General features: G+C 43.1%; 1 protein-coding gene across 2 annotated transcripts in view; it reads right to left on the minus strand.

The window, feature by feature from the left end:
* Positions 1-12,467, minus strand: part of WT1 (WT1 transcription factor) — a 58,227-nt gene extending 45,760 nt beyond the window's left edge. For both annotated transcript variants that reach the window (XM_088145869.1, XM_088145868.1), the window contains exons 1-3: positions 11,553-12,467; positions 3,126-3,248; positions 1,483-1,585 (exon numbers count right to left, since the gene is read on the minus strand). In XM_088145869.1, the coding sequence (XP_088001995.1) occupies positions 1,483-1,585; positions 3,126-3,248; positions 11,553-11,955 (629 nt within the window). In that variant the 5' untranslated portion in view covers positions 11,956-12,467. The remainder of the gene's footprint in view (positions 1-1,482; positions 1,586-3,125; positions 3,249-11,552) is intronic.
* Positions 12,468-12,670: the final 203 nt, after the last annotated feature.

Here is a 12,670-nt window from a genome sequence, read left to right on the forward strand (position 1 = left end):
ACAGTTACCCACCCACCCACCCCACCCCTGGGAAAGGAAGGGTTCAGCTTAAAAACCCAAGTTGTTATAAGGAGAGTAGTTTAAGGAAATGCACCCCACATCTCTCAGATAAACAGCAGGGGTGCTATTTGTTTTAACAGTGCAAATGAGGGTTTCAAGAATGTTCTGGGCACATTCCAAGAGAACAAAGAAGAATGGTGTATTCTGAACTAGCAACCTATAAACTTAAACTAGTAATGTTCTCTTTTCTCACAGTTGGTGAGAACTGCGGGAAGAGGCCATTTATCCTGATTAATTTTAAAACCCAAGAATTCTGGGACATTTTCCTCCTCAGAGATGCCTTTAATGGTTTTAAGTACCTCTATTTTGTTCTGTCCTTCTGTATTAGTGGAAAGGAACACACCCAATTACTCCCTTTCTCTCATGTCAGAGAGATGGGCTTTTGTCACTCACTAGAATGAAGAAAAATTAAGGACCTAAATAGTCCTTCCCACAGCTCACTAATTAACAAATGAACATGTTCCATAACTTTCTATCTCACTTCTATTGGCAATACTTTTCTCTCAAGCCAGATTATCTCTTTCATTTCAATGCAGACTAGAGTGATATATTGCAAACACTCCATAGTGAATACTCTGGAAAAAATCAAGCTCTCTTTCAAAAAACCACATGGTTCTACCAGAGGACAAGAGTAGGTCTGAAAAGAGGATTGGATAAAATGGCATAAAATTCATCTATTTTTGGTATTAATTACATTGGAAGAGGTATACAGAAAGAAATATTTTACAGATTTTTCAACTTGTGTCAGTGATAAAAGTTGACACTGAAGAAAGCTGTTGATGGTGACAGTAAAGTTTACACTGAACGTCTCCAGTCTGGTGCCCTGCAGATGTTTGGACTAATCATTCCCTGCCTATGTTTAAGATGCCACAAGTCTATTTTTTGGTTTTTCTGTGTTAGGCACAAAAAGGTCTCCACTGTTGTCAGGTCTGCCAATCAATGATCTAGACTTATTCCATCCACATGTTTGCATTTCTACTAATGAGCCAGTATCAGGTGACAAGAGAGGACTTTTATTATTTTAGGAGGGGGTTAATTTATGCAACACCTGCATATATTAATTTTTTTAAATGAGTATAATACATTATATCACCATAACTCCACCCCCAGGTGTTGATTAGAAAGCCTAATTCCTTCCTTCCTTCCTTCCTTCCTTCCTTCCTTCCTTCCTTCCTTCCTTCCTTCCTTCCTTCCTTCCTTCTTCTTTGCATTTAGATCTTAATTACTTCTCCTCAAAGAGAACTAGGGGTGATGACATGGTACGCCCTATTCTCAGAGGTGGAATAAAGTCAGGTGGAAAGCAGGAGGAAGAAGAGAAGGAGGAGCTCTTCAGTTCAGAGAAGGATTGGAGCCAACCTCAAAAGCTGATTTGCCAAGCTTCAGGAGGCAAAAGAGGCTGGAGGACACAGTAAAGATTCGCACCTGTTGTAAGGGTTCCTCAGGAGAAGAGCCTGGCTGCCGGAGCAACTGTCTGTGGGAGTGTGGCAGCCGTACACTGGGGGAGGCACCGAATACTGTTGGTCACCTGCAGACAAACCATAAAAAATTCACAATCCTGCAGCATGACTGATTAATGTCACAAGTTGGGGGGCGATGTTCTGTAGACACTCCCAAGCTGCATTTTAAAGGGTAATCGACTGGGGCAAGGAGCCCTCGCTAGACTAGCAAATCTTTCTTATAATTCAGTTGTAGCATTCATTTGTGGGGAGGTCACATTAAAAAGTTTGACAGAACATAATGGGTGATTTAAGAGCTGTTTGACAAGTAAGCCTTGCTTCAGATTTCAGCCCAGTTTTGAATTCCCCAAACACTTATTTCCCATTTTTAATATGGATGCAGTGATATTTGTAACCAACTTTATAAAGCTGCCCCAAAGCAGTTTCAAGCTCTGAAAGAACTTTCCTTTGGAAGAAGTCCTGAGCACCAAGCATAGTAAATGCACTGCTCACTGGGGTTGGGTTTTCACAACACATTGAATAACAAACTACAATGTTTTACCCAGTGTGCTGTGTGAACACAGCCAGCCCCAATATAGTTAGCACATGGTTCAGTGCATCCTGCAAACCCCAAAAACTCCTTTAACTGAGTGTGTGAGCTAACATACCACTGAAGTCACATTTGCCTTCAATGGTACTTAAAACTGATGTTTAACTTTTAGGGTTGTGCCCTAATTATTTAGCAGTGACATAAAAATAACATTATTCTCATGTGCCTTACAGTAGAAAGGGTGGATAATAAAAAAATAATTACAATAATAAAGTAACAATGTTAGAACCAACAGGATTCCAACATAATTTTGAGTTTTCTAAATCTAGAAGTTAGAAACCCTAAAGACTTTTTGTGGACATCATCAGTGATTTCATTAAAATTTACTGCTTACCAGGGTCAATCTTAAATAGATTCACCCTGAAGTAAACAGAGGTTCACAAAAGCATGGTACCAGATAAGTGTGTTACAAAGTTTAGAATACAGTGGTACATGTCTTAGAGTTGGGTACAGAATAGCTTGGTTGCACAGGCTTAATTTAATCCAGCCTTCCCATCCCAATGCCCTCTATATATAGAACAACAACAAGTGTCATCCTCAGCCAACCTTCTTCAGTACTGACTGGGAATTCTGGGAGCTGAAACATCATGTAGAAAACTGGAGGGAATCATATTGAGGAAAGTTGGACTTGTCTGTGAATGAAGAAATATGGACAGAACCCAAAGGTTATACTTGATTGCCTTTGGTTTATGCTGGAGGAAGGTCTGTTCTGTAGCAGCAAAGTTACTGCTGATGCATGGAGGGGCAAAGCGGTGTTATTCTCATAGAGGTTACAAAGCCGCTTGTGGTTCTTACACTTTTATTTACGCCTCAAGGTTCCATCCATTCTGTCTCCAGCCTCCCAATTATCCGACTACTCTTTGCAATTAGGATGAGCCAGATTAGGCACACAGACATGCCAAATCCTCTCTATTGTTAGTACAGGCACGGCCCCAATATTAGACCGGGGGTGGGGCAAGCAATTTCACTCTCTCCCAGCGGGATTGGTTCCTCGCACAGATGTTTTCCGCTACCATTACCTAAAGGCGTCTGCTGGCCGATGGGGTCCTCGTGCTTGAAGGAGTGGTTTGTAAACTGTGCCCCAGGGTGAGAGGGAGTATGGCCGTAACTTGGAGCTCCATCAAACGCCACTGTGCCGTAACCTGCCAAAAGAACAACAGGGTCGAAATCAGGGACTGAATCGCCTGCCCTTGAACTTTCTTCCTGCAAGAATGTCCCCCCAGACAGGCAGGAGGCAAGAAGGCGTCAGAAATAGGAAGCCTCTGCTCTGTGCAGCGGCAGATAGCTCCTTTTTGCAAAAAGAGAGGGCCAAAGCTGTGAACTCAGAATCACCCGAGCTGGGTGACCAGGAAAGGAAGGGGCGCTCTCCATGGATGGCAGGGGTTCTTGCTGATTCGAGGGCAGGCTCGTTTTCCGGCAGTGCCTCCTACCTTTACAACTGAACTCAGCCTGGGCGAAGGGGCTGCTGCCCATTAAAAAGATAAAAGTTGATTTTAGATGTCCATTCAGAGCAGAGAACAAGTTACTTGTCTTCATCTATGCTACCTTAAACAACCACCTGTGAAGTCAAAATCCACATATGGTTACTTTTTATTACACCAACCCAAAATGATAGGAAAAAGGTGTGTAAATTTTCCAGTTCTCCAAAACTCTTTATCCTGCGGTGAAAAATTCTGGAGAAGTCGGAAACGTGCACACTCTTTTCTAACGTTCTGATTGGTACCAATAAAGGTATTACTCATATACAGAATTGGGGTTTGTTTGTGTCTCTTCCCCCGTTTTATAAAGCGATGAAATGTCTCTCTGCAATTGAGAAAAGTTGAACTCCCTCAGGCTCCCGCTGCAGAAGCTGCGGGAAGTTGGAGGATCTGTAACTCGGAGCATATTAGATGTAGATTCCAGTGCTTAAAACTTTTAGTGCCAGTAAGACTTTGGGGCAAGAAGTCTCAAAGGACTTTCTCAATTTTGGACTCCATGCTTTAACGGGGTTTGGCTATCTTTTAAACACCTGTGTCGGCTGTTTCCTCCAGTAAGCGATGTTTCCATTAATTGTCCCCCATATATAAGAAAATGTCCTCATCTGTTGAACAAACTTGTCTGCTATTCCACATGTTAAAGTTATCCTTTAATCTTGTTCTTTCTGGCTTCTCACTTGTTTTGTAAGATTAACTTTCTGGAGAGTCTGCAATAAAAATGGCAGCCCATTAAATGAAAAATAACCTCCTACTTTAGCCGAAAATTACTCGCTCAAATAATAATAAACAGCTTATTTTAAAAAGAAAAAGAAAGGAGCGAATTCAGATGGAAAAGAATCGCCTATTGTGACCTCGGGGTGACACGGAATCGTAAATCAGACGTTTAGACACCAACTTTCATTAATTACGTGGAGCCAGTTAAACAACTTCGGCTAAAAAGTAATTACAAAGTAATATTATCTTTAAGGCTTCTCAGCGCATCAGCATTTGCCCCAAGACCGTGGAATGTTAGCGCAGTCCCTATGAAATCTTCCCTTGTTTTCCCAATCCCTCACAAAACGCAATTTAAAGTAAATGATCACTCTATGGGAGCTTGGTTTCCGGAACATTCAATTAGAACTAGTTTCTTTTAAACTCACTACCCTTTAGAGAACAGGTTTGGTCATTCCAAATACCAAAGTTGCTTTCCAGAGGACCCGCAAGCCGTAGCTTTGCTGGAGAAAAAGACGGCAAGTGCTTTTTCTGCAGCGCTTCACGACCTGCTTTTCCGGACAAACTCTTAATGTCGAAAAAGCTGTTAACTTTCATTCAAAAGGGATCAGATTTTACACAGGACCGAGAGCAGACTGTGACAAAACTGAAGCTAAAGAAACGGGAGAAAGGGGGAAAATTGCAGATCACTCACACAAATGCATCACTGACCGCCCACAAGATGCGGCTCAGTTCACAAGCTACTCAAAACAACAGAAGAGTTTGGAAGAAGACAAGGTAAACCTGTGCTCCTAATTCATCAACCGTGCTGGCTGCCGATAGTGGAATTCAGCCGTTCCCACTTACTCTTACAAATGGGCTAGGCGGACAGCCTACATCACTGCAGTACAGTACTCTCATCTTGGGGACACAAATTTTTACTTTAACCTTGTTAGATGAACAAAAATCTGTGAAGAAACTCTTGCACATCTTGAAGTGGGTGACAGCAAGGATAGAAATGCTTCGATATTTGTTTTATTCTCATTTTGTCCTCTGTTGGGTGAGTCGCCATTTAGCCTGGGTGACAGTGCCGGGCATTGGCTCGGAAAGAGGGAGCCGTACCTTCTCAGTTCAGAAGTTCACTCTTCCTAAATGTTTTAATCTATTTATTCAGAAGTAGTGGTGAAGTCTGAAATCTAACAAGCCACTACCTCCTTCTTTGAAATTAAAGCCTACTGAATTCCATTGTCTGAAATCTATAAACCCTTTTGCCTACACCAGCCTTCCCCAAGTCTGGGCCTCTCCGGATGGATTTCAACACATGGAAGTGAATCTAACTGCAAATATATAGATATTTCTAAATGTAAGGAAATTGAATGTAGAAAACTTCCTGTTTCAATGGATTTATTTTCCAGGTAAGTTTACTTGGATCATAATTTTCAGTTCTTCTGCTAAAGGCTCCTGGACTCTGGAGCCTACTGTCTTTCCAAATTCATGCAAAGACCTGGTCTAAAAGCTGGGAGTCACCTAGATATTGCAGTTTCATCACCCCCTAAAAACCTCAGCAGTTTTAAGGTGTTTCTGAGGAATCCTACCTTTACAATCACACTTCACTTTTAAAGAGATATTTCACCATTTGATTTTCAAATCAACACCTGTGATCTTAAGTGTATTTATCCTGACCTCTTTGGGGGAACAGAGTTTAATTCAATTTGTCTGTTCTGTCGAGTTCAGGGGACCTTACTCTCCAGGAAGTGGGGATCAGCCTTTTCATCTGCAGACCTCTTCCTTCACTAGAAAACCAGAGTCACTGTGCTGAAGGGGGCTTACTCCTGAACCCACTCATATAGGGCAGCTGTAGCACAAAACTTTCTAAAGCCTGGGCAGAAATAGGTTTCAAGTCACAACACATCCGTTCAAAAAGGCGAATGGGCTGCTTTCTTATCTCGGGTCCATTGAAAAGAGTCTTAAACGGCTTTTGAAAAGTTCAGGTCCTTCTGCCCTCCCACTCCATGGAATGGAGATTCCAGTGCATTGACTTGAAGGTAAAGGGGTGGGGGCAAGAGACAGAAAGACACCTTGTCCAGTAGATTGTTCCCCCCACCCCGTCTCTCTCTCTCTCTCTCCCCCTCCCACCCGCCGTCGCGCCATGCATTTGGCAGGCAACTAGGAACTGGCGCGGCCTGCGCCTTCAAAGCTGCCGCATGTGCCTGACGCGTTCTGGCGCTTAGCGTCCCTTGTCTATTCGGCCGCGAACAGTGATGACAGGCCGATGCCCAACCCCTGCACTTCCAGGCATCAGCTGCTCCAAGCTGCCTTATCTTAGCTCATAACCCACAAAGCCAAGGCTTTCCTCCTCCTCCTTTCTCTCCAATGTTCTTTGAAGCATTGACGCTCTAGATCTGGAGCATTCTCTGCCTAGCAGTTCGGTGGCCTTCAAAACGCTGCCCGGAGCAGAATGGTGTTTTGGCCACATTTTCCGGTGTTGCGTGACCCAAAGCTTCAAGAATGCGATAAGGAGGTTGGAGTTCTGAACCAGCCCCCTGATAGCGAGGTCTCTTTAATTAGGGCTTTATCAGAGGCTGAGCTGATTAAAACGTGCTGAAAATAATTGAAATGTGGACATCTGGCGAAGAAGGCAACTCTTTTGAAGGGGTACAATTGTTAGGGGACCCAGCTGCGTGGCGGGGAAGGAGAGGGTGGGGGCAGGCGGCCCAGCAAAAAATTCAAAGCAGAAGAGTTCTTTCTTCCGGCGAAGACTTGGCAAAAACGCCAAGGTAACGTCTTTCCCATGGTGAGAAAACCCGTCTCAAACGGAACATTCAACCTTGATAGACTCAAAGCAAAGAACGTTATAGTCATCCCTCAAACATGACCACTTCCCCAAATTCTTTTTAGCCATAAAGTGGTGTGTGTAGTGTTGGATTTGTCACCGGATACTTTCCCTCTTCCTCCCCCACCCCACACTCCCCCGTTTTTGTTCTGGGATACCAAGGTATTTTTCATGAATTTTAAAATCATGCCTGCTTCTCAGCCACTGCTGTTCTTCTGAAGTGGTAATTAAAAAATGGCTTCTCACTTTTTTAGCCTATAATGACTGAAATTGCAACCTAACTCTAAATCTCTGGTGTTTGGTTAGACCTGTCACATAAGAGGACCCAAAAGAGGACCCAAAGGGTCTTCTAAAGTCAACTGCCCAGACTCCTCAACCCATCCTTTTAAAAATCAAGAGCATGGGGGGGGGTTCCCTTTTATTCTGGAGTGAGTACAGAAGACTGAGTTTTCAAATATAAAATCAAGTTAGGTCCCAGGTCTTAAATGCCATCAGCATACCCATGGTGTCATAAAGAACTATGGTCTCTCAACCTTCTGATTAAAGTTCTACTTTGGGCACAACTGCCAAGTCTTGTGTTAAGAATATACAGATAATAAATATCTTGAATAATTATTGTGAATGGAATTATATATAGCCTTTTGGGCCACCTTCTACTTAGTAGTTTTTAAACAGCACTAAGCTGATTTTATTTTTAAACAAAAATTTAGTATAGATTGTTGCTTGTACAAGAAAAAGTATCTTTCTAAATTAAGTGGTGCTATTTTAAAAGAACTTTATTTTTCAGTTTTATTCTTTTTATTACTTTCTCCATCACTAGAATAATCAAGAGACGCAGTTACACAAAAAATGTTGTAGAGTGAGAATTTTTATCCATATCTGATAAAGTAATAAAATGCAAACCAGTTCTGCATATGTAGGTGCCCACTCACCTATGCAAATGGGAGATTTTCAATACGTCACTTCTTGCTATGTGTGCATACATGCATGAATATAGATATGGAAGAGCTGAGGGAGTGTCACACACACATGCAATCTGATGAATTTTACAAGAGAAAACCCCTAAGGCTCCATTAGATTAAACTCGGAGGGTAGTTAGTGATATCAAAAATGTTAGCATTGCAACTCAGGTTGTTTTGACAGTTCTGCTGATTTCATTGAAGTGGGATCCCTCCTCCTGTCACACATTATAAAAACATCACATGCATTTTTATTCATCATCCTATCATGCGGAGTAAAGATGTTTAATTGCTTTAAATATCAGCTGGGTCCAGTAGTCACACTCCAGAATTCCAATAGTGTGGAGTTGATTAAAAAAATTAAAACATTAACCAAATGCAAGAAATCAATGGTAACAAGAAGAGAACAGCAATTTAGGGAATGGAATGATATCCTGAAATAGTGAAAGAAATTGCCTCCACAACTTAACATGCTGAGTAAGACAGGTCAATGTGTTGAAAAACACTGAGCACTTAACTATTTTTAGATGCAATAGAAGTTATTTGTAGAGTCATTAAAGTTTGATAAAAACCGTTTTAAAGAATTGAAAATCATGTGAAGAATATTAAATTATGTACAGCTTGAAGAATAATTAAAATAAATGTGCTATTAGAAATGAATTATTCTCTCTCTTGTTCTAAACTGTTCATCACAATTACACTCCTCCAAAGCATTACAGAACCTACCAGTAACTGCTGCAACAGACTAAACTACAAAACTAACTCCAAATAATTATGGAAATCACAATTAACTATTTTCTGGCTAATTATACTGTGTATACATCTACTGAAGTAAGCTATTGCCTAGAATTTAGGTCATAAGTTCCTGATATTGTAATTCTTTTGCACAAGCCCCATCAAAATTTTTGTTCCTTGTTTTTAACTTCTAAGATTTTTGTTAAGGCCAATTGTATTCTGGTTTCATGAATTTCACAGAAATTATTCCTTTTCCATTCACACATAAGATACCTAGATAAAAACTAGTGTTTTAGCACAAAACTTGCTGTGTCAAGTTGCTTCCATTCCATAGGAATCAGCAATATATTTCATCATGTGTTTACCCAGCAATGTCCATTTGTTCAATAAGGTACTTCTCTCAAATCAGTGTTTACAGGAATGTAGCTTGAGTATACTTGTTGGATGCAATTTCCCTTGCAGTCAATGAAACACATGTTTTTGCATAAAGTTGTTTAATGCATGGAGATTCTAAGTGCCAAATACAGAGCACCGTATAAATGAATTCTGAAACTGTAGCAGTGCACTCTTATGTACACCTACCCAGCATGAAATCACTGAAATCAATGGCATTCACTCTCAGATTGCAGCATAGCTCTCACTGATTTCAACAGATTTAGGGAGCCAGATTACAGTATTTCATAAAAGAGAACTGACATGCCATTTTTGCAACTTCTCTGTGTTAAAAATGATAACCAGGGAACCACTTACCCTTCCTCTCTTCAGTATAATTCCCTTTGTGCAGTTTTAGCTTCCTAAAATATGTAGATGAGCTAATGTAATAACATAATCTCATGAGGGTTGTGATCTTTCACTTTATATTGCTGCACAAAAAGCTATATTAGATCATAATTATTCATCTTTCCCACCCCCACCAATATCCACTTGGCACTATTTTTTATATATGAGTACCTATGCACAATAACTTTAAAAAATTATTTCCATGGGAATCAATTCTTTATTCCTATTGATAGAAATCATTCCAGCAGTTTGGTTGCAGTAACATTAACTGAGATGCTGGATTCATCAAGAATGCTTTTTTTTTTTTTGTATCTGCCCAGACAGTCCAGTTATAAACAAACTACCTGCTTGCTTTAAAAAAAACGTCTGCAAGAGAAAACCAAGTATAATTCACAAAGGCATTAGCAAGTAAATAGAAACTAACAGGAGAGCCCATATGTGAAATAATTATTAAAAGTGAATTCCATACACATTAAAGTTGTAATAACAACTCACTGAGTGCATAGTCCCATGTGCTTTAATGCAGAAATCTGGGGCATTTAATTCAATAGGTTCTCTTCTTGGATAAGTGAGAATAATCAGACTGCTAATTTAGACTTAGTGTTGTTTATATTCCCATTGAAAGACAACGGACTTTTAAATAAACGTTAATGGGATCACATATACATTACATTCCTGATTTTAATTCTGAAAGGAAGCAAGTCCCAGTTAATTCAGAACCACAAGTGTTAGATTTTCTTTCCCTGAGGTTTTGCTGAATTTCGCTCTGAAGCATATATATATACCACTATGAAAGGAGAAGGTGGAGCAATCGTATGATTCATTCAATGCTTGAAAATCCAGTAAGCGTAATATTACAAAAGGGTGTTGCCGTATAGGAGAGACCATAAAGTAAATCCATGCCCCACAATTCCACTCGTTGGGATGAATATGGATTGCACCAACAGCAAAAGCTCTTGCGATCCTCAACCCTCTTTTTTCCAAGTAGCTTTATCAGGGAACTCCATGGGAAGACTTCGAAGTTATATTTAGAAGGATCAAACCCACAAGCCATTTAATCCATAAATATCTGCATTTAAAATATATATATTTAAAGCTATAATTTACAGCTGCTCATTCTAGAGTCTGCAAAATGTATATTTCTATTTGAACATACAATATAAAATCATAACTAATGGCACATCCCTGAATACATTTATTTGGAACCTAGCTTTATTAAGTTCAATAGGGCATTCTCACAAGTTTACAGTTTTAATCTACAGGTTCACTTTCAAGGCACGTGAAGTATGTTGATCTACTACATGCACTTAGTTCAAAACCAACACTGAAGCATTTATCTGCAACCCATTCAGATCCGTACATTGATTTAACCATACAGTATTCTGAAATGTAACATTCCAGAGGTGCTAATTTTACACCCTAGCAATCCTATGCGCGTGCATTGAAAAAGTAACTCCAGTCGATTTTCTACATGGATATTTAGGACTAATGATTGATTCCTAGTCTCGGATGATTGCAATCCTTTGCACCCCTTATTCGGAAGTCAAACTGCCATCCTAGCACACGTCCAGTCTCTCGTGGCTAGAGTTGCTAATGGCGGTGGTCTTAAACAAGTTTGCCGTCTTTGAAAGATATCCCTTCCCCTTTAATAACTGTTTGGTTACTTTTCTTATAAATGATTTTTCGGCTGTGGTTTAAACATTAAAACCTGCTAACGGTGATACTCGGGATCAGCCTGTAGGTTTTTTCGGAGGCTTGCAGGCTTGCCACGTTGCCCCGGGTCAGGAGCTTGCGAGGGACCGCTTGGTCCAGTGGAGGGCTCGTGAACACCAAGGTCCTCCTCCAGCCTCCCTGTCCATTGCGCTGGCGGTGCCGTGAAAGCGAGGGGGACCCCTGGGTAGGTGAAAGCGGCGAGTCCCGAAAACAGCGCAGGCTCCCCCTCCCCTCCTTCAGCTAGCCGGTGCCTGGCCTTACCTTGATTGCGGATGGCTTGCTGGCTCTCTAGGCAGTTGGGCAGGTAAGGGCCGTTGGGGAACATCCGCGCCTGGCTGGAGGGCGCTTGGCTGGGCGGCGGAGGCGGCGCAAAGGGGCCGTAGCGGCAAGCGCCAGCCGTGCCAGTGAACTGCCCGGAGAAGTGGACGGTGAAGGCGCTCAGGCACTGTTCCTCATGCGGCTCGGTAGCGCTCCAGCTGGGCTCCTGCTTGATGAAGGCCGAGGGCGGCGGGGCCAGCGAGCCGTAGGAGGCCCCCGGCGGAAAGTCCAGCACCGGAGCCCACTGCGTCGCGCTGCTCACCGGCATGGAGCAGTTCCCATTGCCCGTAAGGGGCGGCACCGACGGTGGCAACAGCGCGTTGAGGTCGCGAACGTCCGAGCCCATCTGCTCGCCGCAAACTTTTCTCCTCGGAGCCGGGAACCACTCTCTGCCTCCGCTCGCCCCGGGGCCAGCGCACTTGTTCCAAGCGCCTTGGCCCCTGCTTGGGTCTGGCTGGAGGCACCAGGCGGCCGAGTTCAGCCCTTTCGGGGACGCCGGGTCCGGATTGGGAAGGCAAGCCGCCGGCTCCAGCCCTGCGGCCGCCGGCAAAAGCGAGAGGGCGAGATTGGTCTCCAGGGTCGCCCCTTGGTCCGACTGACCGCCGAACGGCGCGGAAAAGGCGCAGAAGAAAGGCTCGAAGCCGCGGGATAGAAGGAGCTCGAGGAACTGCTGGCTAACGCTCAGAAAGATGGTCGAGAGGGAGGCGGAGGCTCGGGCGGCCCGCAGGACTGATTTGAAAAGCCGCCTTGAACTTCTTCCCTCAGCCGCGCTTTGCCCTCAAGTCCCCAAAGCTCGGCTAATTGAGAGCGACTATCCGCGTGAGGCGGAGGAGGAGTCAGCAGCGCGCGGGCGCTCCATTCACACTTCCCGCAGCAACACAGCCTCCTCGAGCGCAGAAAGCTCAGCCGGCGGAGGGAGGAAGGGAGGCAGGCAGGCAGGGGGCGGGAGAGGAAGGGACCCGCGCTCTCCCCCTCAGACCAAGGAGCGTGGCAGAGACGTGAGGGCGCGGGAACTATAAGCCTCGCCCACCCGCCCCTCGCCTGAGAGACCTGAGCATTCG

This window comes from Python bivittatus, unplaced genomic scaffold (assembly GCF_059951505.1).
Source record: "Python bivittatus isolate LINGU-HERP-01145 unplaced genomic scaffold, Pbiv_v1 ctg000480_np1212, whole genome shotgun sequence".
Lineage (NCBI taxonomy): Eukaryota > Metazoa > Chordata > Lepidosauria > Squamata > Pythonidae > Python > Python bivittatus.